Below are 24,475 nucleotides of genomic sequence, written 5' to 3'. Positions count from 1 at the left end.
TCCATACAAAATGGAGCTGTGGAGTAGTTCAGTGTGCTTTATTTGTCTACTGTGTGTACTGTCTCCATCTGTGAGACAAACTGTCAAATCCGTGTTAAGCTTCTGTTAATGTAAATCTAAGGGACAGTGATTAGTTTTCCAAATTATCTATTTCTCTGCTTAGAAATCTTACTGTCTTTTAAATCCAAATGAAATAAGAAAACACAGGTAGAAACAAGAAAACACGGATTTAATCTTTTAGGCCCAAAGCTGTGCTGTTTAGAATATATATATATATATATAATAGGAGAAATAGATCAGCTTTGGAAATGCAACACACGTAAGCCTGTGTGTACATAAACATGTGTTTGAAGTGATAAACCTTAAGAAAGTATTACTGTTAAAATAAAAGTGCATAGTATAAGTAATTCTTACAAAGAAATACCTGGTGCTTTTGTTTTTCTGTGCATGATACTATTTCAATATTTGGATTTGAAGATGAGTTCTGAATTCAATCCTTGGCAGATAGACCGAATAACACAGATGCTAACCTACTTTTTTTTAAGTGAGTCTGTATGCTGTGAGCATGGTACAAGTTGAAACTGTTTCACTTTAAAGTCCCCTATTATTGATCATTATTTTCCAGACAAAAGAATAGGCAAGAAAAGCAATTTGAGTGGCATGCGGGGAACTAGTATGTCTTGCCTGTTACCACTGCAATGTAAGACTGCTGTTCTGTATAACAGATACCTGTAAATCCTCATTTTGGCAGTACCTTTTGTGCCCTGCCTCTCCCGTACTTTAAGTGGCCTTAATACAGACAACTCGGATTGCTTCTGGGAGGCTTGTTCGCCTTTGAGAACTATTTTCATCAGGGAGTGATGCAAACCTATTGGTTGATTGTCACTGGGAACAGATGCATCTCTTAAATTGTATTTCTGAAGAGTATTATATATACAGTCTTTCTCTGCTTAGTCACTTAGGATATAAAAGTCTTATCACTTCAATGAAAAGTATGGCAGTTCGTGAAAAAACTTTTGAAACACATATTAAAAGTTTTGATGTATAGCACAGAATTTCAGTTTGCTAGTATGAAAGGGCACTAATTTCTAGATGTTCAGATTTAAAAAATAGTTCAGAAGTTTATAACTATTCTGCATTTATACAGTAATTTTGAAGGTTCTGTGAAGTGTTCATAGGCATTTTGCAAACATATAAAATACAAATATATAAAATAGTTGGTTTTTTTCCAAAGTAAGTGATAATGGATGGTATGGATTAAGTTTTTTTCCTCTTTAACCCAGTTTGGTGCTACAAAGTGTAAGGCTGGTGGGTGGCTAGATGTAAGACTGAAAGGTTAGAAGTGGAGCAGTAATTACTGGAAGAAAGTTGAAGGTGTAACAGAAGCAAATGAGGAAAAGAGCTGAGGATGAGGAGTCAGGCATTAGGTAGAACATCCAAGTGACTTTGAAAGCTTTCCTTGGTAAAGGTTGGTGACTCTGAAAGTTAGTCACCAAGGAAGAAGTCAGGAATGATGGATTGTCGGTGTAACATCTCATTTCCTTCAGACAAAGGACATCCTGAAAGAGATGTGTTGTTGTCATTGGAAAACGACTAAAAGATGTTTGCAGCTTGCGGAGTTTTTTCTGATCTGTATTCCTTCATTTGCCAGAAGACATGCACTTGCAGTAGCAGGTTGTTTGGTTGGGGTTTTTTTGATCTCTCTTTGTCTTGGCTATCACCCAACTGAGTATTAGCTGTTGAAGTGCCAGAAAATGAGGAATTGTGTCAGACATTCCATAAAGTATCAATGCCAACTTTCTTATTTGTGTCATGTGGAAACTTTGATATCAAACACAATAGCTTTGGGTTTATGGGTTTATAGAGATGATGTTCTGTCTGTGGTGAAGAGATTGACAGTGCCCTTTTGCTGTTTGCTCCTTTTGGAACCTTGCTAGATAAGTTGATCAGTGCTTTATTTCTGATGAAACCCTGGGAAAAGTTTAGATTTGTCAACTCTTCTTATTCCATTCTTGTTACCCTTTTCTTGGAGAAGGAGAAAGCTGTATCTCCAGCAAGATTGCATGCGGTTTCCCTCATCTTTCTGAGACAGCAAGTATGAGTCAGTACAGTTGGTTTTTCCTGGTGTGGTTACCAAAAATACAGGCTAAGGCCAATGTATTGCATTTGAATACAGCAATTAACCAGTTAGTAAATAATTGGCACATGATAGGTGATGATAGGCAGTAGGAAGTGTGAGTTGTGATTTACCAGGTACTTGCTGAACATACATGGAAGAGAAGGATAAGCTGCATTCTTTGGGTTCAGATTGTTGAATGGATGGGCAAAGGTCACCGTGTGCTATTTGGTCATGGGCATGTCGTGTCTTGAGGTGCATTCTGAGTGTATGCAATACTGAAACCTTCTTGCTGAAGGTCTTGTTAGTCAAAGCTGAGGGAACTTGACCTTTGGGAGGAGATGAACAGATCTGAGAACAGCTGATTTTGCCTGTAGAGGAGCAGCCACACTGAACTCCACCCTGCAGTTCAGGTGGTGGCTATGGTCCCCAGCAGTGGCAGCCCTGAATCTGGAGGAGAGGCAGCTCCTGGAAGGAGCAAACAACAAACAGTATCATGGCACTACCAAGTGTAACAGTATTGAAACTTACAGGCATAGAGTCAGTGATGCTTGAGAAAACAGTGGGCAGGGAAAGGAAAGGAGAGTGGTGGTGTTCCCTGCCCCCCCCTCCCCCCCCCCCTTTTTTTTTCTTCTCCTTATTGATGTATTGCTGCTCCTGATCAGGTTCGTCTGCAGGACTTTTGTCTCATAGCGGAGGCTGCAGTTCAAAGTCAATGCAATTCAGTCAACCTCTTCTGCTCCCTAACAGGGATGGGAAGCTCTAGAACAGAAGACATCCCATTTTATTCACAAGGCTGCCATCATGACTACTGCTGTATTAGTACCATGTGCTTGCAGCTTATTATTTTATTCTGTACCTTAAGAACTGGATAATCCATTACATTAGTGTGTAATCATAAGATAGGGGCAAAACGCCTCCTGTAAGGTCAGACACTGCTCAATCAGGTGATGCTTTACTGGGAAACTGAATGGGTTACATAAGCACATCAAGAGGTCTCCCAGTAAAGCGTTACTTAGTTGTTCAGTGTCTGACCTTACAGGAGGTCACATGAACGTATCAAAAAGGTCGTGGCAAGGGGTGTTTGAAAACTGTTGTTTGCTGTTGTGGCATTAGAAACAAGTGCCTGTCACAGGGGTTTGCCTTTATATCCTTTGTCCATTGCTCATGGACAAGTTCTGAACTACTCAGGCTTGACTACTGCAGGGTTTTTCTGATCTCCCTTCCTGCATTATACAGGTTAAGATTGTATCTTTGCCTTTTCTCTTTCTTTGACTTTTCACTGATTTTATCTGTGTTCTCAATTGCCTCAGAGAATATGATATATTCAGCATAGATGAAACTCCTTTTTTGCACAGGTGTTGGATGCAGAACTGGTTTTGTTCCGCAGAACGAAGCTGGGTTTCTCCTAGAAAGTTTGTGTCTTGCAGGCTGTGGAATTGTAAGAAGGGTTTTTCCTAGGCAGGAAGCTAACTGTGTCTCATTTCAGCCTTACTGCAGGTCTGTGCCAAACTGTCCTGTGAAATCTAAAAAATCTGGACTATCAGGTTCTTAGATTAATTTGGATCCATTGCTCAACCTTTTAATTGCTTCATTTTACCATAATGAAAGGTTGAAATTAGTCATGAAGATCATTTATTGTTGTCATCGATCCATCAAGATTCTGTCTTCTCTTTCCTGCCTATCACCACAACTTTGGAATAAACTCAGCCTTCCCATCCAAGAAAATACTCAGTGTTATTTGGAATACAGACAATCCATCTCCTCAGTTGTTCTTCTCGCTCTCACTAATGGCTGTATCGAGATGCCTAGGATTGTGTATTATTTAGGAAGCATTTAGACAGCTGTTGCCTGTTTTATGAAGTGCTGCTTATGTTGTCTGCAAGGTACATATATTGGTTTTGAATCCATCGCTCATGGTTGAAAGCTATAAAACAGACTGTAGATGACTCACTTTTGTGTTTTGAATTGATAGGTTTTGTAAGGTTTTTTATTTTCTTCGATAAGGTATCCTTCTGACATGAGGCTTAAGTGACAAAATACTCAGAGATGTGACAGCATGTGCATTGAGCAGGGAGTATGCAAACTGCCTTTCAGTGGTGATTTACTGCTGCACTACTGTCATGATTTTTTTTTTCCGAACAAATTTGTACAGCAAGAAGAATGTGCAAAGATGTCAAATCCTTTAACTCTGTTTTGGATTTTTTTTTTAATTGGAATACCTTACGTGTACTGTCACAGTGGTTTTACCTAGATATAATTAATAGAAGCTCAAGACTGTTAGTGTGCTTTTTCTTGTGTATCTCAGCGTTACTGGTCACACTGAGCCAGGTGGTTTTTGCATGACTGACCAGTATGAGCTCTAGTTGAAACAAAGAGTTGAGTGTGATGTGTCAGCATCCTACCTGTGGTTGCCTTGCATTACTTCATCACCTTGGGCTGCTGAAAATACTGTAAGTTTCACATTTGTATAATAATGGGAGAAGTACCTTTATGTTTTATGTTCAGATGTTTGGACTAACTGTTTACAGCAGTGGCTTTCTGTGTGAATAAGAAGAAGACAGGGAAAATTAATTTGATTTTTAAATTATAGAAAAATGCTAGGAAATCCAACATACCTCTTTTATGCCGTAAGGAATAGAGAAAGTAGTGTTCTGGGTTTGGTCTAGTTAACATTAGTGAAGCATTAATAACTGACTATTACTCAGAGTGATCGTAGCTTGTATGCAGTATTGGTAGTTGCCGTATGGTTACTGCAAGATTTATTTACTGAGAAATCTAGCAAAAGTCATCACTTAAGAAACCCATTCTCTTTATTTAATGGAACATAACAGTGCAAATTAGTGGCTTTGGCTGAAGAGGTCACACTTCTTTAAAGTGTTTCTGGCACCCCATGGTTTCTTACACAGTTCGAGTTCCCTGTTCTTTGTTTAAAAAGCTGCTGTTCTCTCATATCTCTCAACAGTGTCAGGCTTCATGTGGGGGCAAGTGATTTCTGTGAGAATGCCAAATGCAATTATGAAATACCTAATTCAGTCACATTCTTGAATTACCTACCCTTGGTCACATTGCGTTACTCATAATTCTCCCTCCTTCCCGTTGTGCCAAGTTAAATGGAATCAATCTTGTTCTGTACAGATCAGGCTTAAAGTCAGCAGGAGAAAAATAGCGCAAGAGAGAAAGCATGATCCCATTATTCATTGATGGATTGGCATGCCTTCCAGAAGGTAATCCTGACTTCCAGTCTCCTCTCCCAGGATGGAAATTTAAAGTAAGCTGGAGGAGACAGATAAAAACAGAGAGGAAGGGGTGGGCTGTAGACGACTGTTCTGGCCCCCTTGCACAGCTTCAGCAGAAGGGGCTGGGACCCTTGGTCCTCTTGGCTGGTCCCTGGGGACAGTACCTGTGGGGTGGAGCTGCGGGACTGGCATCCCTTATGTGGGCCGGTGGGTCAGCCAGGGTCTCTCTCCTCCTGGGTGATGGTGCTACAAAAGGCAGTCCCTGCCACTGCAGCCACCTCCTGCACTTTGCAGATGGCTCGGTGAAAGCCCGAGACTCAACTGAGTTCTGACAGTGCCGTGTCAGTTGGCCAGGGGAGTAGCTCGGTTTGGTTTGCAGCAGTGGGACATAGGCATCAAGTGTCCAAGACAGGTGAGAAGATCTGTGCTTGCAGTTCTTCTGAACTTCAGAAGAACAGCAGTAGGTAGCAAATGAGAGCAGGTACCCTCCAGGTCAGATGGCAGATGTAGAGGATTTGGATGGTCTGTGGGGTTGCAGTGCACAAAAAGGTCCGCAAGGTCTGAATTCAGCCTACATGCTGCAGGAAATTCCTAGGTCCTACTCTTATTTTGATCTGGTACTACCTGCTGCTCTTAGCAAGCGTCCTGCTGTGTTTGGTCTGTTTCTTAAACAAAATCTTGCATTTGTGAGTGAAAATATAAGCTTGCCATGTGACCACAAAACAAACTGCCTGTGTTGGCCCTCTGGTATATTCTAAGTCTTTGTTAAATTAGTTGGCTAATTAGGGCATGAGGACAGATGAAAGCTGGGCATGAGGTAGGAATGTTTTCTTTCTAAATAAAATCTTAAGTTCTGTTGAAGAAAAGACATAAATATATGCACTTACATTTTCAGAAGACTTTTTGTAAATTATTTCTAACGTGATAAGCTTTGGATGCATTTAAGCAAAAAGCCATGTCTGCATTTCTTCCCAAGATCAAATGTTTGTAGAAATTGTATGCCTTCCTACCTACAAAGGAAATGCAGGTTAAAATGCAGTCCTAAAATGCAGCCTGTTAAAATGATGCTTTTCCAAAGTGTCTTACTTAACTAGAGATGAAGAGGTTTTGCGCACTGTGTTCTCTTCCAGGAAAGTCTGCGGTGTTCCAGTGGAGAAAACATGCTGTAATGCGCAGTAACTGTGCTTTGAAAAACATTGATGCAATCATTTGATGTAATGGTGTCTCCAGCAGCCCATCTTCAATATTTGTATTTACAAAGGTGTTGTGAATCCAGCAGGTATTTGGGAGGAAGCCTGGGGAAGTGTCAGAAATGCATTTTTATATGAGTAGAAAAAGGAGCTGCTCTTCAGGTTTCCAGACTGGGAAATGGCTGTCGTAGCAAATCAAACCTTTGCTCAGTCTGTTCAATTACTGAACCCTCTTGAGTCCAGTCTCTCCCCAGAGCTCATGATAAATTCTGCTCCCGATTGTTTGGAAGAAATCATTATGGAAATGAAGAAAAAGCCATACAGGCAAGCATAGAGAAACTATTTGAAAACAAAAAGTATGCAAGATACTAAAATGAGAAAATGCCCATTCCCTTCTTCAAGAATAAGATTTAGCATGGAAAAGTACACTTTTATGGTGGATTAGTTATATATTTTTGCATGTATGTTGTTCATACTGTGCAAGAGGAATTATCTAAAAATTCTTTGAAAGGTAATAATGGAAAGAAGATTAAGCATTCTGATACTGGAGCTTTGTAACAAGAATTAAACGGTACACATAGGTTTCAAAAGTCACTGATGCACTTGAAGGTTTCTGAGAATACTTACAGCAAATTCCAGAAGTACTTGGCCTGATAACAGCAAGGACATTCCTGAGTTGCACGTGTAGGGTCCCTATATAACACAGGTGGCTACAGCAAGGCACCTAGTACTAACCTATTAGTTAGTATTAACATCTCATTATTAGTATTTTCTTGACAAGAAACTTAACATCCTGCACCTCCTCAAGCTGAAGAGCTGAATGTCAGAGAGGTGACCTTGGAATTCACAGACCAGCACTGCTTCTGAAGGTGGGCATCTCTGCTCTGACTTTGAAGAAGACACAAATAACCACATCCAGAGGAAGAGTCTCAGCTCTCCTTCCTTACCTCTACACAACATGGTGCTATTTATAACAGCCTTCCTTAGTCAGAATTGCACGCAAAATTACAAATGAAATTGCACTTTAATAGAAAAGTTAAAATCTGGTGCCAGATTGATTTGGAGGAAATATCTTTATGAATTTTGCATTACTTCTAACAGTTTTTATATCCCTTTCTGTTCAGTGCCTGCGTCCCAGCTTTCATCCTCTTTACTGTGGTTATTATAAAAGGAATGTCCTGAAGGTTAACTGGAACACTTTCATGGTAGTCATGGCTTTGATGTATTGAAGAAGGCTGCTTTATAGTAAAGGGCAAAGCATAACCCCTTTATAAAGTCAAGGGATGCAAAGGGGCATCTTAGGTGAATGAGGTTTTTATGGTGTCTGGGGTGGTTGTTTGATCAAGTCTGGAAACAGTTGTCTTAAGTTTATAAGCAGTATAAATGGTGGTCGTAGTGTATTCTACAAGGTAATCAATGCAAGTCTATAAAACTACTCAAAAACCCTTACTCACTTTAGCATGACTTCAGGCTATTTTAGTTCAGCACAGACCTCTTTTTTTCTTTTCTTTTTTTTTTTTTTTTTTTCTTTCTGTGCCTGCCATGGCTTTTTTGTAGCAGAAGTGTCCCCGGTCATGCCACTCTCTGAGCCTTCTTCCTTCTCTTTTAATTTGGGATTCTGTTATAGCTAAAGATCTGTCATAACACCCCTGGTGTCAGTTGACATCTGAACCATAGCCTCAGCCATAATATTTGTTAAAAGAAGTGGGAAAGAATTGCTGCACAGACAGAGACGCTGCCCGTTGTGCCTGTGAAGGTGGCTGGAGCAGAGATGTGGTGAGCCGGTCTTGGTTCTCTGGAGTCTGCTTGTACCAAGTTCCTATCTTCAGCAGTGACATTGCACTGGGGCTGCAAAGCTAAACTGAAGTGGTTCTGTTCTTCGTGGAGCATTTTCCTAAATTAGTCATTAGCATTTAGTAAGATGGTAGCTCCCTTAGCATGTAAATATGTAACTGTAAGTGGGTAGTCTCTCATTTACATGAATAACTACTTATTTGAAAACCCTTAATGTTTTTTCAAATTAGGTAAAATGCAAGACCTTTACAAGATTCTTTTCCGTATTATCTTTAATGGGTACTTAGTGTTGCATTTAGGTATGTCTGAATGTCTAGTTGGCTTTTTTAACTGGCCAGATAGGAGAATTACAGGGCAAGTGCACCTGACTGATAATACCTTTGTTTTTCTAAGTCCGATACCACCCCATCAATGCCCGAATATGCAGCTGCTGGCAGGGGGTGCTGCCTTACATTAGTAATTTTTGACAGGATTAAAGATACAGGCATTTCAAATAAGTTTAGTTTTAGGCTCATCTTTTTTAAGCCATGCTATTTTGGCATTACTTCCTCCAGCGAAACTCCAGACTAATCCATCAAGGAGTTTCCATATTCTGCCATACAACAAATCAAAGCCTAAAAATATTGGTATTAGCAGCACCAACCAATACTTCAGCGTGGGTTAGTTCCATTCACTGCGGGGCCATCAGGTGTTTTTTGTTGTGGGGCGTTCTTGTGTAACTCCATCAATTCCTGTATGTTTCATTCTACGGTGACCGGGTTTTATAGTTACATCCTCTGCCATTTCTTCCATAATTACTGACATCTGTGCTCCTCATTCAATAAGAAAATTTACAACAATTCATTTTGGTCCTGTTGGAATAGCGGTTACAGGTTCATCATGCTTATCAAAGGGCCATTGTGCGGTTAACACCAGCTAGTTAGGGTGGGTCACTGTTCTCCCCAGGCATGCGAGTTCTTTGTTGGGCTATCTATTAAATCAATTACATTCTGTTGAGGGGCTGAGGGCATGGGTTTACCAGGAATCAACTTCCTGCTGACTGACCCTCCCTGCTGGATTGATTCTGTGGTTTAGCAATGGTTATCAGAGCTCAGAGGTCTGCGGTGGATATGCCATATGGTAACTCTTGTGGCACTCCCGTCGCCAGTGATCTGTGCCAAAGGCTTTTACTTTCTTTATCAGTGTTTGGTTTGATCTCTGGTTTAGGCTTAGTGGTGTGGACCTGGCAAATCCGTTGCGGGGGTTCTGGTGGTTTCCCAGTGTTGGGGCCAACCCAGCCCATGCAGCGCCCATAATTCACTGTCTCTTACACAAGCTCCAGGTGGTTACATGGGTCTGCTCCCATGGGGTCTGTGCAGCAGCCTTCATAATGTGGCTGGTGTGCATACGATCCTGAGCATTGGCTACATAAGTTTTCAAACTATCTGGGAGACCACAAATAAGAGGAGTTAGTCTTGCTGGATCAATAGGAGCTAGTACTAAGGGTTTCTTTAACGTGTTTCTTTCATGCATTGCTCATATGCAGGCTGCCTTTTGCACAGACACGGCCAAATCGGAGAACTCGGACGTCTTGGTAACAAGAAGGTCACCTTGCTCTTGTGGGTCAATGTGTGTGTCAACTCCTGTGGTCGATGAATTGTTGTGATCACCAGGTGTGGTGGTTAAAAATATTCCAGGGCCCCGACAGTTTCCTGCTTCTTCCTTAATAAGATTTGGGCTCCCCCCATAAGGGAGACCTGCCACACATATTCTGCCTTGGATTCCTCTGGATGCCAGGAATACGTTTCCTGTAACTTTGTTAATTCAGCAGCAGGCTGCAGGATGGTACGTACAGTGGTACAGACCTTGTCATCTCCCTCACTTGTGGTGTAAGTTTTGGTCAACAGTTGTATAGACATGGGTTCTGGGGTAGGATTGTAATGAGAACTTTCCAGCGGTTCATTGTTATCATCATCATACCAGATGTCTCCATCCCATGTCTCAGAATCTGCACAGTGTATTAATTTCTGGACTTGTTTAGTGAAGACTGAGGACAGCATTTCATTTAATAACAGGTTAAACTTTTTCTGAAGTTTTTTTTGCCCTCACCTTTCAGCTGAGGCTAATAGCATTTTAAGTTCCCTATTTTCAGGTTTTCACTCATGACGGTATCTACTTATATCCCCAGCTTTTCGTGGTTTCTTTCAGAGATCAATGATGCCTTTAATACTCCCTTTTCTGACTTCAAAGCAGCATATTCTACATTTGCTGCTTTTCTCATTTGGGTGGAGGGGACTTTTTAATTTCCTTTTGTGCACAAGATAAGCAAGCCCCCAGCACTGGACAAACAATACCTTTGCCTTTACCTTTTTTTAATCTTTTGTTGACTTCTACATTGTTCTATTCACTCTGCCACTTTGTCCTCATCTTTCCAATATTTTTGGGGCCATTTTGTTCCCACTTGGGATGGTGCATGCTTATATTTTTTGTAGCACTTTATCCATGGCAATCCTGTCCATAGACCCAATTTACCACCACGTTGTAGGTATGAGTCTGATTTGTGGCCAGCAGTGAAAAGCTCTCCCATTGAGTCAGGAGGTTCAGAAAGGGTCCCCCTGCTTTCTAAACTCTTTCTCAGAGAGAAGTCCAGTGTGGCTAGATCCAGTCCTACTCTCGGACTTGGTCAAAAGTTTAGGTCTAAAGGATTATATGTACACAGCCACTCATCAGAGTCAATGTTTGCCTGTCAGAGCCCTCTCAAGGGCTTTTGCTGGAGCAGTTCTGCAGAGTTGAAAAGATAAATAATTTATGAAGGCAACAGATACAACGAATTTGCAATTGCCGTTGATAAATGCACTTTCTGCAAAAATCAAGCTTAAGTGTTCAGCACTTTTTATTAACAACACTTAGCTGGGTAACATCCGATATAGTCAGAGATGCGAGTCTTAACCAAAGAGCCATCCCTGTCTGGGGAGGAGGGAGGTCCAGGTCCATCTGCCGGTCTGGTAGCTGGAGTTCTCATCCTCAGAATGGAAGATTCTAAATGTTGGATTTATAGTCACAGCAAGGTGGGACTAAGTCACTTGTGTGCCAGTTGGCTCTTGGCAAGGATTGTCAGTTCTGGAAGGCCAGTGGGACCTGACGGTTCAGCACGGAGTGGGGGACTTTATAGAGGTATACAGAGGTCTTTCTGGCTTTTACTGAAGCAACACCGGGCTGTGAGAACCCCGCCGCACCCTGGGTGTCACTCAGTTGATTTGAGACTTCTGCTTTGTGAGATAAGCATGTCACTGAGTCAGACCCAGCTGCTCCCTGCTGGCTCACTGTAACTTCTGTAACCATCACCAACAACTCCGGTGTCCCACGCTTCGTTAACAAAGCCTTTGGCAATAATACCAGCAGAGTTGCAAGCCTGTGTGTGTACATTTTAAACATTTTGCATCGTGAGGTTCTCTACACAGATGTGAACCCTACCTTCATGCATCACATACTGAAAGTTCCAGTTGGGTTACAAAGTTTTGATGCATTTAAAAATTGTGATTTTTAAAACAGTGAATCAGGATTGTGTTTATAGACCTAGAATTTGTACTAAGAGATGTTCATCTCTCATTTGGGGAAATATAATGACATTAATAAACTTAAATGAGTGCTTGCAGTAGGGTTTATTCTTTACTGGGAGTTCCTTTTACATAAGCGTTTCAACAACTTTATTGTGTAATCACTGGGTAGGTTTTTACTCTACTGAGCTGAGACATGTATTTTACAGGTGACAGGAGCTGTACCAGAAATTTCAAATGAAGTATGTACTTCTTAAATGGAGAGAGTAAGGATTTAATCTGAGTTTGTGTTGTTCCTTGTTAGCTGTTTCCACTTAGTTTACTAAGGGCAAACTGACTTTTTGAGTTCTTCAGGGCAAAATCCTGTGGCTTGTGCTACCAGATGAAAACCTGTGGGTCTGACTGTCAAATCTACCTGCAAAAAGTTAGACAGCCCTTGAATTAGGGGATGAAAGATGTAATTTCCATGCAATAACTGAAACAACTGTTAAGATCTATGGTAAATTTGGCTGCCATGCTGCTATCAAAATAGATTTTCTTCCCCCAAGAATTCTCATGATTTGAAAGATGTTAGGATAGGCAAAAGAAATACACAGATGAGATCTGTCCAAAGGAAGTTACAAGAAACATATCAAGTATGTCATGATAAAAGTGTTCCAAGCCAGAGGGCAGGAAAAAAAAAAAAAAGGAAGTGAATTCTACCAGCAGCGCTACCAGATCTTTCAGCTGATAAGAATTGCCTTATCCCATTTGTGTGAAGATGTGAAAAGAGGTATTAACCTGGTTTGCCTGGGGACTGTGACAGAGGCTTAAGAGTGTGTTTGTGGGCAAATATAAAAAGCATAAGGATTGTCCTGAATTACCTCCTCCCGTTTACATGTCACTATAGAGCTTCACAGATCATCAGAGCAATGCAGAAAAATAACATTTTAGGGTCCCTGGGGCATTTATGTGTGTGTTAGCATCCTGTTCCTCATGAGCGCCCAACTCTGAGCTCCTTATTTTGGAGCCAGGTTGTTCATGGCTGGCTAGGGATTTTTGTGTGGTGTTGCACTGTGTGTAGGCATACCTGAGCAGTTTGCCTGGTTTATACAGCAAGGCAATGGTGTGACCAGGGTCACCTGAAGTTGTATTCAGTTGTCTCACAGACATGAATGAAAGGTGATTTTTTAATGAAGTTCTAGAATGGGTTTCAATATATGTAATCTAGAAAGGCCTGGAGAAGTGTTTCCAGGAGTTGGTATAAATGCTATAGACATGATCTTCCATTATGCATGAGCCATGAGACTAAATTCCTAATTGAGAGAAAGTAAATGTGCTCTTAAAAAGGTACATAAATAAGTAGAACTCCACCAGCTCTTACCATTCCCTTTTTAAATACATCAAAACGCATATTGCATTTGCATGGTTCAGCAGTGCTTCAAAGGAAGAAGTGCTCTCTTTTGGAAGGAAAAGGAGGTGTTTCAGCACACTGGTTTTGGGTGTCTTGGGACATGGTGACTTTCTAGAGTGCATCTGCCTGTAAAGTGTTTATGTTGGTGTAGGTTATGTATTTTCTAGTTCAAGCAAAATACAATTTTGCACTTCAGGAGGAACATGCAGTTGCTTTATCCCCTTCTCTCTTCTGTCAACTGCATACATGTTCAGTTACCTGAAATTAACAAAGGGTTAGGTCTGGTGGGAGGGAGAGAAATTACATTTCTATCTGATTCTACGCACAAGTCTACTGTGGAGACAGCTTTCTCTATAGGTTCTACTTATTTGCTTCCCTTTCTGTAAGCAGTGGAAGCATATGGTTGCTGTTAGCTTGACTTTCTCATAGTGTGGCAAAAGGCAGATGTCATCCCAGGGTGACTTTTCAGAGGTTAGCATATGTACGCTAATCAGATAAAGGAAATTTAGAAATCTACAATAATAACTGCTGAGGATTAAAAAGAGGGCATGGTGATTTCAGTTTAATGAGTTATTTTTGACAGTGTTTGACTGTATTGATTTGTCATAGATGCTATCCTTTTGCTAAATTAAAAAAAAAATACAATATCGCATGTAATTTGGTGTTCCAAGGACAAAACTTTCTAATTTATGAAATCGTACTTATCAGTTCTCCTCAAACACTTAAGGCACACTATATGATAAATAATGGTGAGGTCTAAAACAGAATACAGTCTAAGTCAAACAGCAAATAGGCCAATAATAAAAATGGTCATCTTTCTTGAGCAACCAAGGTCAGGTTTTGCATTAAAACTATTTATAACAGACTATGGTGGGCTAACCTTACACTGTAGCAGGTGTAATTTTTTTCAGATTACGAAATCCAGAACCTGCCCTTTTCCTTAAACCCACCTATCATTTGATCATTTATACCTTTAAAGTGAACAAGCTGCTTCAGAAACACAATCACAAGTAAAACAAAGCAAATAAGCAAATTTCTAAATCATTGTGCAGATTCACAGCAGAGGCTAGTGGCATGCATGGCCTCCACTGCGCATGGTTTGTGAACAAGCCTTTAAGCTCTGAATATGAGCGTTGTGATTTGTGATAGAACAACGTGTATGTTAATGATACCAATGGGCATTTCATCTGTTCAGCTGAAATGAGAAATTTCATAGAATACCTTACACAGCAAGAAAATGCATTATCTTGTCATTTTTCTCAAAGCGGTTGCTAAATGCTTAAAGTGCTTGGAAAACTAATGTGTTAAGTAATCATCTAGTTTGTTACATTTTTGTACATACTGTTTGTGTTACTGTACCCATCTGTATGCAAAACCGTCTCTATACACCTTAGAGAATAGGAAAACAAACCAATATTTGAGTAGCTTGTAATAAAATAGTAATAGACATTTGTTATTTTTTTCTTAATATGCATTTTCCCTGGACCTAGTGTTGGGGATTTTTTGAAATGACCTTTATTATATGGTTCTTTAAGTTAAAATTTAGTGCCAATAATTACTTCATCAGCAAACGTAGGAGGGCTGTTAGCTTGACATGTCTTGAAAAAATGGCATTGTAATCAGTGCATCCCCAAACAGTTCTTTGCTTTTTATGTTATCATATAAAAAGCAAAGGTTTTCACAGAAGCACCAAGTGGCTGAGGTTGGCAGGAATCCCTTGAGATCATTTTGTCCAACCTTCTCAAAGCAGGGTCAGCTAGAGCTGGTTGCCCATGACTATGTCCAGTTGGGTTTTGAGTGTCTGCAAGGATGGAGACTTCATAACCTCTCTGGGCAACCTGGTCCAGTGTTTGACCACCCTCACAGCAAAAAATTTTTTTCCTTGTGTTCAAATGGAGTTTTCTATATTCCAGTTTGCGCATGTTGCCCCTTGTCTTGAGAGTGGATTCTGTTGAGAAGAGCCTGACTCCATCTTCCTTACTCACCGCATCTGGTATTTATACCCATGCATGAGATTCCCCAAGCCTTTTCTTCTCCAGGTGGAGCAGTTCCAGCTCTCAGCCTCTCTTGTATGACAAACACTCCAATCCATTGATCATCTTTCTGGTCTCTTGCTGGACTTAATACAGTAACTCCATGTCATGGGTTTTTTTAATGTACTGGGGAGCCCATAACACAGCACTACAGATGTGGGCTTAGCAGTGCTGAGCAGAGGGGATGGATCACCTCCCTCAACAGTGCTTTGCCTCCTGCAGCCCAGGAGGCTGTTGGTCTGCTTTGCTGCAAGGACGGGTTGCTGCCTCATGGTCAGCTTGGTTTCCACCAGGACCTTCGCTGCAGAGCTGCTTTCCAGCTGGTCAGCCCCCAGTGTTTATTGTTTACTGGTGTATGATGGAGCTCCTTCCTGGGGCAGGACATGGCACTTCCTCATTTCTCCAGCCTGTCTAGGTCCCTCTGGATGGCAGTGTGACTGTCTGGTGTGTTGGCTGCTCCTCCTGAGTTTGCATCACCGGTGTATGATGAGGGCACACTGTGCCCCACCTTTCAGGTGATTAAAAGCGATGCTAAGCGTAGTGGCCCCAGTATTGCTCCTCAGGGTACGCCGCTAGTGACTGGCCTCCAGCTGGATCTTGTGCTGCTGGTCGCACCACTCTAAGCGTGGTGGTATAGCCTATCTTCATCCTACCATTTTGTCCACTGAAACCGTTGGTGCTTTGCCAGCTCATTGATGAGGATATTATAGGAGATGGCACCAAAAGCCTTGTTGGTGTGGAGATGGACAGCAGCTGCTCCCTCCCTTCACACAGCGAGCCAGTCTTCTCATTGTGGCACACTATCAGCTTGACTTCGATGGTCTCATTTAGCACTTACCAGCTTTGGTGTGTCTGGCATGCAAATAGACTTTTTTTTCAGATGTGCGAAGTACAAGTAGATGCCACTAGGTACCAATAGCAGGTGAGCAGAACTGCCATATTCCTGTGGAATTCCCCAAACTTTTCAGTGTTTATGTAACACAGAGGATTGAATAACTGGCATAAACTGCACTATTAATGTAAATTGCAGAAAAATAAATCACCCCACCCCCATCTGGTTTTCTGCTTTGTATTTTTAATTCTTCCACGTGTCTCTATACAAGCATATGACCATATAATCTTCCTGATTTTTAAAGATTTATCGACAGCTGGCTGTTGTGTAGGCTGCTGGTTCTACAGGTGAGTGGGCTTGCTGCAGAACTCGAAGGAAGCCATGCTTTCTGCCTAATGTGGTGGCACAGGACAGGGTGCCAGAGTGAGTGCCCGTCGACAGCAGCTGATCCAGGCCTTCTAGAACTCTTGCTGGTCTAAATATTGTGTATTTGTGTTTTCCTCTCTCAAATACTGATTTAACAGCCTCTCCAATATCCCCACCTCAGGCTATTCTTTTATGAAAAACATATTGCAAGAAATGTTTTTAGTCTCTGTTGGCTAATAGAATGAAAGCGTAAGGGATGGGATGGACAGCAGATGACTCAATTCTAGCAGGCTATTTGGTAGATAGTGTCTTCCTTGGGAAATTCAGAGATCTTTTCCAAGTCTCTTCCAGACTTGCTGCTCTCTGTCTCTAGAGAAATCTCCCCTACGAGGGTCTGTGGAGACGTTCTTGGAAAGACAGTTGTGGTCCTTGTGTTTGAAACTTTTGTCCTGATTTGTATCAAGTACATCTTCATCCTTGTCACCTGTCTTTTGTAAAACAGGCAGAGAGGCATGAAAAGCCTGGTCTTGTCCTGGAGGATGCGCTCTCATGCTGCTTTTTGAAGAAGTGTGCTCACTGTGGGCAGGACTAGAGTAGTCATTGTGAAGGCTTCAACACGTTCCAGGAGTAGCTGGCTTCCATTTTCTTTCCATCTGGCAGCAACTGACTCTCCACTGGTCTGTAGAGTAAGGCTGGAGGCCTCTAAAAGCCCACATACCAGTGAAATTGTTATTTATTTTTTTTATGTTTTTTGGTAGGAAACTCAAGATCCTAGTAAAGTATTTTATTCCATCTGCAGAAATAATTCATGTGGGCAGAGTAATTAATAAGAAATTTTGTCTGAAGTGTGCTGTCAGTAGGCAGAGAAAAACAGAGGCATTAATCAAGGTGCAGGGAAATTGGCATTAGTAGATTTAACTCACCTGAATTATTCACACTAGCTGCACCATAGTTTTGGTACCATTATTTGTAGTTAACTGTTGTCACCAATGGTTATGGTTGCTGCTCTGTCTCTCGGTGATGAAATTAAGGCCCCACAGACTGATGGAAGGAAGGAGCACTGGTCCGGCTGTTGAGTTTTCTGAAGAAAAACAGCGCTGCTGTCACCTGAGTGTAACAGCTGAAATACGTTGTTCCACTCTTTCAGGTGGATGTACAGTGCTTTACTCCAATGTGTGATTAGGGTGTAGTTAATCAGAGTTCATTATTTCTTAACATGACTAAAGAACTTTTTTGGATGATGTTTTCAAAAGCAGTCATCTAACTGGAATGTGCACATAGATTCTGTAGGAAGTGTTTCTGTTGTGTGTGTTTATTGGCATGTGAGCTTCAGCAGAAAATGCAGTTTAAAAGCACTTTACTCAGTGTCATGGGTCCGTTGTCTGCTGTTTAATTTCTCATAGCAGAGAGCTGTGAGACCTATTTTACCTTCCAAATTACTGATTTCTCATCTGCTGTAAAAGGGTTTAAAAAAACTAATTTGCAAAACATTTGTTAGTGTAACAATACATCATCATGTGCCTTAGAAACTAAGGAGAGAGGCACATTTTGAAAATGCAAAAAAGGAGACCAAAAAAAGAATTTCTCCCACCACTGTGGGAGATGCATGCACTCTGTTGTGTGTATGCTGTAGTGAGATGTACTCGGTATCATACCTGTTCATCCCAGCATCCGCTTGAGCACTGTGGGCAGCGTTTCTCAGTCCATACTAATTTCCTTTGTCCCTTTGCTGGCATGGAAGAGAAGTCATCAGTGGCTTTGGGGGAAGCCCTCAGTGTGAGGACTCGGGAGAGCTGCTGTTGGGACTGGCCAGATAATGGTGGGTTCAGAAGGCATCAGTCAAACAGAGGATACTTTCCCAAGAGTGCACCTGATGGGAAATTTAGTGATGTCCATCTCCCTGTTTTATCCACAAGTCTAAGGGGCTTGTGGGGATGGGTCCCCATCAGCAGCATCCCTGTTTCAGCATGTTGTTGGGGTCTAGAGTAGCAAAGTACGCTCTCTCTTACCATTGTGCAAAGTGATGGCTGTTTTACAATCTTTCAAGCTACTTCTGCAAGGAGCTCTTCCCAGATGGGTTTTGAACATTTGTATTAACCTGTCTTATAGTATTTATTAGTTTGGAGCAGTTGGGGTTTACAGCTTTGAAGGCAGACAGCAGTGATAGATGGTGTTACTTTAAAAAACATGTGCCTTGAAATTTCTTCATTCTGTAGTGTTTTGTCCTCCATTGCTTGTTTTTCCTCTATGGAAAATACATGAGGTACTTTGGAAATTACTGTTAAATGAGAACAGCAACATACGTGCTACTTAAAAATGAATTCATTGTTCTCCAGAGCTGCAGTCAGGGAGATAACAAATGTTACTATTCCTTTCGTGACCTTCTCACTGCAATACCAGGGAGCTCTGCTGTTCATCTGCAAAGTAAGGGGGAATTATTACGCTGCTTCCAGTGGTAGAAAATGAGGCATTAAATGATATGGGCAAGGGCAGGTGTGTGTATCTGAAGCCACAAAAGCTACATAGATCCTTAATAATAAAACATCACTCACTATCATTTTTTAAAATAAAACTTTGCTGCAAAATCTCTCTTGTAGTAGGAAAAGGAGATGCTTTACTCCTTATTAATCTGTTCTAAGTTGCTTCTGGGTGCTGGTGATGAGGAGGACTCTGCCAAAATGTAAGTTGTCTTTATCTGTTGGCATGCAGATTTTGGTAGTGTCATACATGCGGTCACACGTGTGTCATATATATGTCACACATACCATCTTTCTTCATGCCATGGGAGCGATGACTTGTTGAGGTTTCTTCTGGACCCATTCCCTATGATTTCTATTATTTCAGTGTATCACATCTCATCCAGGTCTATCAGAACCTGTAGTCACAGTCTCCTTCCTTAGGCAAGTGATTCTGATATGCGCTGTTTTTTTCTTTAGGAATGATTTTTATGCTTTTGTTCTGAAGTGAATGCCAAAAGCATATTTAACTCCACCATCATGAAGTGATAAACTAAGCTAAAATTAAGACCAAAGTGGAACATTCTGGGCAAGTCTGGTGCGCAAGTTGTCTACGGTGTGATATAACTAATTCCACCAAACTCTTCTGCTTTGCAGCAAGGTGCTGTTGCAGGAAGAATCTGGATTTCTTAACAGTGTTCCATTACAGCCGTTAATGATATATATTAAATCAGTTATTTCAATGTTTAAAATATGACTCCCGGAGAAAAGTGGTTTGCCCACTTGGTTGCAGTCTGCTGTGTGCTTTCTGATTATCCGTAAGGTTTAAAATCAGTATTTCAAATCACACCCCTTGGATTTACATTTAAGCTTGCATATTTCCAGGTGAACTGCACCAATCTGAGAGGGGGTCCCAAGCATCCAGGGGTGTCCTTGTGGAATGGAGAGGAATGGGAAGAGAGTATCCACGTTTCCAAATGGTGCTCGTTTCTCATCTACTGTGGAATATTAGATTTACTGCAGAGAAACCAAACCCCAGAAGACTGAGAACACATAGGTCTGAAGCAGTCTGATCCAGAAGGATGTTAAGGGGAGAGAAATTACTGCAAATACGCAAAAGACGTGTAGAGATTTTAAGGAGAGCTGTTTCTTTTTCTGCATTCAAGGTTCAAGCTAAATTAAAACAACATTTTCTTCAGAGGGTAGAGATTAAAGAAAGAAATCAAGTGTCATACCGAAGGTATATAAGACTGGACAGGCTTTAATGCCAGATAAGTAACAATGCATATCCAGTTTTGGAAAACCAGTTCAGTTATAACTGAATGCATGTTGAAATTCAGTTGGATAAAATCTGCATTTTTATCACTTCTTTCTTATCTCAATTCCTCCTTGATCAGGTTCTGATTTTTCTGTAATGGCCAAGAGGGAATTTTTCTGAAATTTTATACGATTAATCAGGTGGTGTCTGAATACTGCTTTTAAATCTCAAAATATCTTCAGAATTTATAGGCTAGGATAGAAAGTACATTTTCTCAAAATATCTTCACAATTAATACACTAGGATAGAAAGTATGTTTTCTCTTTTATTTTCATGGAACACTTACACATGCATTTATTAAAACAAATATTTAAGTTTAGTATTTCTCCGCTCAAGGTATATTACTTGGAAAAAAAAGTCAGTATAGGGATGATCTATGACTTAGTTCACCAGTTGAGCTTTAATATTTTTTTCACACCAGTATTTAATAAATAAACTACCGAACCCTTCAGTTTACACCATCTTCGGCAGTGGAGGAGGGGGAAGGAAGCAGCTTTCAGTGTTTAAAGATGTGGAGATAGTTGAGTCATTTCCTCTGAATATGTGTTGAAACATTCACGTATCAAGACTTATCTTACTTTCGTTCTGAATAGCTGCAGTTCACAGCAGCAGTCAAATGATACTTGCACAGAGCTGTTGCTACCAGCTGGAGGTGAGCAGTGTTCCTAAGCAGTTGCCAGCTAGAAAGGCTAATTCAAGATTTGCAGGTACCTGTATGAAGCAAAAGATGTTTAACTCACTCCTGTAATACTATTTGAGATAGGTGCAAGCTGGAGGAACTTCTCAATTTGGACCTGGTAAGGTAGGAATTCAGGTTTTTTTTATAAGGTCTGACATGCTCTGATGTAGCATTATATGCACCCTGCTTTAAAATGTAGGTAATTTATAACTCTGTTTTGGAAATAAATAAATGTTTGGTTTTGATGGAAACTGCATGCCCGAAGTGGGTAATACAGAAAGAGGAAAACTGTTTCTTCAGTTTAGGGTGCATGAAGTCACACAGAGGGAAGGATTGCTCGCAGGTAGATTGATACCTGCAGTAGTTGAGAATACATGAGATTTTCTGGAAGCTCACTGCTCTCAATCTTTCGCTATTTTCTCGTATTAACAGAAGGATCTGTACTTAATTACTTGTGAGATTGGTAGTTTGAAGTCCATCATTCTTCCTTTTAAATTGCTCTCGGATACCCGTCTTCTGCTGAGTGGCTTGTAGGTTTTTATGGGGTTTGTGGCATTAACACGCTGCCATTCCTTAGTGGCAACTGAACATATCTAAATATCTAGGCAGCACATGGTCAAGTTAAATCTAGCTTTGACTGGAATCGTAGTTTTAAAATATTTTTGCCATTTGTATGTACAGACCACTCTTATCCTATAGCATTGGTCTTTTGAACCCTGAGTACAGCAAGCACTAAGGAAGTTCCTCTTAGAAGCAGGCTAGTGTTGTTTTACTGGTAGCGGCACTATCGTTGTATTTGCTTTAAAATTGAATCGAAATAATTCAGATGCATTGTTCTGATAGTTATATTTCCCAAAATGTAAAATACAACTTTGTTGTATCATTTGAATCTAAAACAACTTCTGAAAAATCTAGGTTATATAAAGTGTGTACATATTTGTGTATATACTTATTATTGTTATTATGGTTAATAATTATGGTTATTAATGGGGAAAATTGAGTTAGGATTATTTTAGTATGGGTCTCATGAAAATGTGGGCAGCGTACTTTTAAATACACTGACTGGAGATTATTTTTGTTCAAGGGAATGATGTATATGGCATATATGTTGACTTCAGGTATTTATCTCATTTTGAAATGGAGACAGCTAATTGTTCACAGATCATCTTTGATATGTATGTGACACCTGTCTCTAGTTCCCAAGTGAGTTATCCTTCATGTGCCATGTTTGACATAACTTGCAGTGTAATTCTGCACTCTTCAGGCAAGTTAGAGGATTTTCGTGCGTGATATGGCAGATTTCTCTAGAGATGAGAGAAGTGCTAGCTGTCAGATCTTTTAACAGCGCTGCATCATGGGGCTGTTAAGCCTGGAGGAGAGAAGGCTCCGGGGAGACCTTAGAGCACCTTCCAGTACCTGGAGGCGCCGACAAGAAAGGTGAGAGGGACGTTTTACACGGGCATGTAGGATAGGACAACGGGAACGGCTTTACGTTAACAGAGAGGAGATTTAGATGAGATGTTAAGCAGAAATTCTCCCCTGTGAGGGTGGCGAGGTGCTGGCCCAGGCTGCCCAGAGCAGCTGTGGGTGCCCCAGCCCTGGCAGGGCTCAAGGCCAGGCTGGACGGGGCTGGGAGCAGCCTGGGCTGGGGGGAGGGGGGTGGGACTGGGTGGGCTTTGAGGTCCCTTCCAACCCAAACTATCCTGTGAATCTGTGATCTGCCTGAGACTTAGCCTTTGGAAAAATGTGGACATGATTGTAATGCTTCAAAATATGATCGTTTGAGGGATTTAAGGTTTATGTTGGACAGAAAAAAAATATGTGATTTTGTATTTTCAGTGTGTTTCATCCCCTTACAGACTGCTTTCATTTCCCCATTTACTTTGTGTGTGCATCACATGTTCGTAAGTGCAAGTGCGTGTGTACTTGCACAAATGTATTCAGACAGCCCATGTAACTTACAATAATTTTCTTAAGACCAAAATGACACAGGAGTGCTCATTCTTTCTGCTTGGCCTGAGAACTGAACAATTCTGCACAGATGAAAGTCAGATCTAATTAGTTTCATGGTGATTTTAACTTACTGTGCTTAAATAAGTGATTATTTTTTTTAATTTTTGGAAAATATTATACTCTTGGGATTTTGCAGAGTGCAGGTAAATGCACTTTTAAGTGCATACAGGAAGCAATTTCATGTTTATATAGCCATACACAGTATGTCTTTGTGTACCTTTGAAAATAATGGTTTTCTTTGCAGAAAAGACTGTAATGTGCAGGGGAAGGGTTTAAGTTACAACATATGTGAGCACTGCAGGATAAATGCAAGGCATATATATGGGTTTGTTTTGAAGCATTCAGAGTTTGTGCACATCTTGGTATCTTGGACCTGATCTGCTCTTAATGGATGGAGGGGATGGTAGTTGTGAGCGCTGCCAAACCAGTGCAACCAGAATTGGAAAGCAAAACAACCCTTGGATGAAAGGTAGCTCAGGTCAGCACGTACGTTATTTATTATATTTCAAAGCAACAGGGAATCACAGAATAGCTGATAGGTTTGCAGGGACCTCTGGACATAGCTCAGTTGAACCTCTTGCTCTGAGCTGTCATCTCTAGCAGGTTTTTAGTATCTTCAGAGATACTGTGTGGGCAGCCTGCTCCAGTGTTTGACTACCCTCACACAGGAAAACATATTTTTTCCTCATGTTTAAAGTGAAATATCCTCTATGCCTCTTCTGTCATGGGGCACCACTAAGAGCCTGGCTGGTATTGCACAGACAGGTGGGACTCCCCTCTTGGCACAGGGAACTCCGCCAGGCAGAGCGGTCCCAGCTCCCTCAGCCTGTCCTCAGACAACTGATGCTCTGATCCCTTCCTTCATCATCTTTGTGGCACATTGCTGGGCTTGCTGCAGTACGTCTCCATCTCTCTGGTGCTGGGCATCCTCAGCACTCCAGCTGTGGCCTCACCAGCGCTGAGTAGATGGAAGCAGCGTTGGGCAACCTCCTAACTGAAAATAAGCGGTTGAAAAACGGGTGAGGGGTCATGAAAAACGCCCTTTAATTAATGTTTTCTAGGGTTTTATTTTACACTTGAAATAGATTTTAAAGTGTTACTTGCTAATCGAACTCATCAAGGCCCTTTACACTTTTAGTATATTTTTTAAATTACCTTTCAGTTAGAGGTAATAATTCTGTAAGCAGTTGTGGGAAATTCTGTAAGTAAAGACTGGGACCAGTAATCAGCGTCATGTTCCCATGAGATAAGGTAGCCTGTTGGTAACTTTTTTTCATAAGAAAGATGAATAATCTGATGATAAAATTTGCTCTGGAGGTATTTTGCATACTGTTCGTTATTTAGCAGTTAATGAAGAATAGTATCCTCCTTTCTAGTATTATCTCCAGAACTAAGAGTAGACCTTTCTCCCTCTGTGACTCTAGGTTTTCCTTATACGCAATCTTTGCTCAGTTTCCCTCTGAAATAAAAATGAAGGGAACAGGGTAGGGAATGTGATTAGTGAGGAGGG

At 41.0% G+C, this 24,475-nt stretch overlaps 1 protein-coding gene across 8 annotated transcripts in view; it reads left to right on the top strand.

Moving 5' to 3' along the window:
* Nucleotides 1-20,872: 20,872 nt before the first annotated feature.
* The window catches only part of MCTP1 (multiple C2 and transmembrane domain containing 1), a 187,377-nt gene continuing 183,774 nt past the window's right edge, over nt 20,873-24,475 (top strand). For 4 of the 8 annotated variants that reach the window (XM_056325797.1, XM_056325790.1, XM_056325795.1 and 1 more), the window contains exon 1: nt 20,875-20,925. In XM_056325797.1, the coding sequence (XP_056181772.1) occupies nt 20,890-20,925 (36 nt within the window). In that variant the 5' untranslated portion in view covers nt 20,875-20,889. Of the gene's footprint in view, nt 21,076-22,295; nt 22,390-24,475 lie in introns of those variants that run through there. The other 4 variants (XM_056325793.1, XM_056325792.1, XM_056325791.1 and 1 more) reach the window with 4 other exon arrangements.

Source organism: Falco biarmicus, chromosome Z, assembly GCF_023638135.1.
Source record: "Falco biarmicus isolate bFalBia1 chromosome Z, bFalBia1.pri, whole genome shotgun sequence".
Lineage (NCBI taxonomy): Eukaryota > Metazoa > Chordata > Aves > Falconiformes > Falconidae > Falco > Falco biarmicus.
Note: the sequence above shows the minus strand (reverse complement) of the source record. Positions and strands in the feature narration are given on the sequence as shown.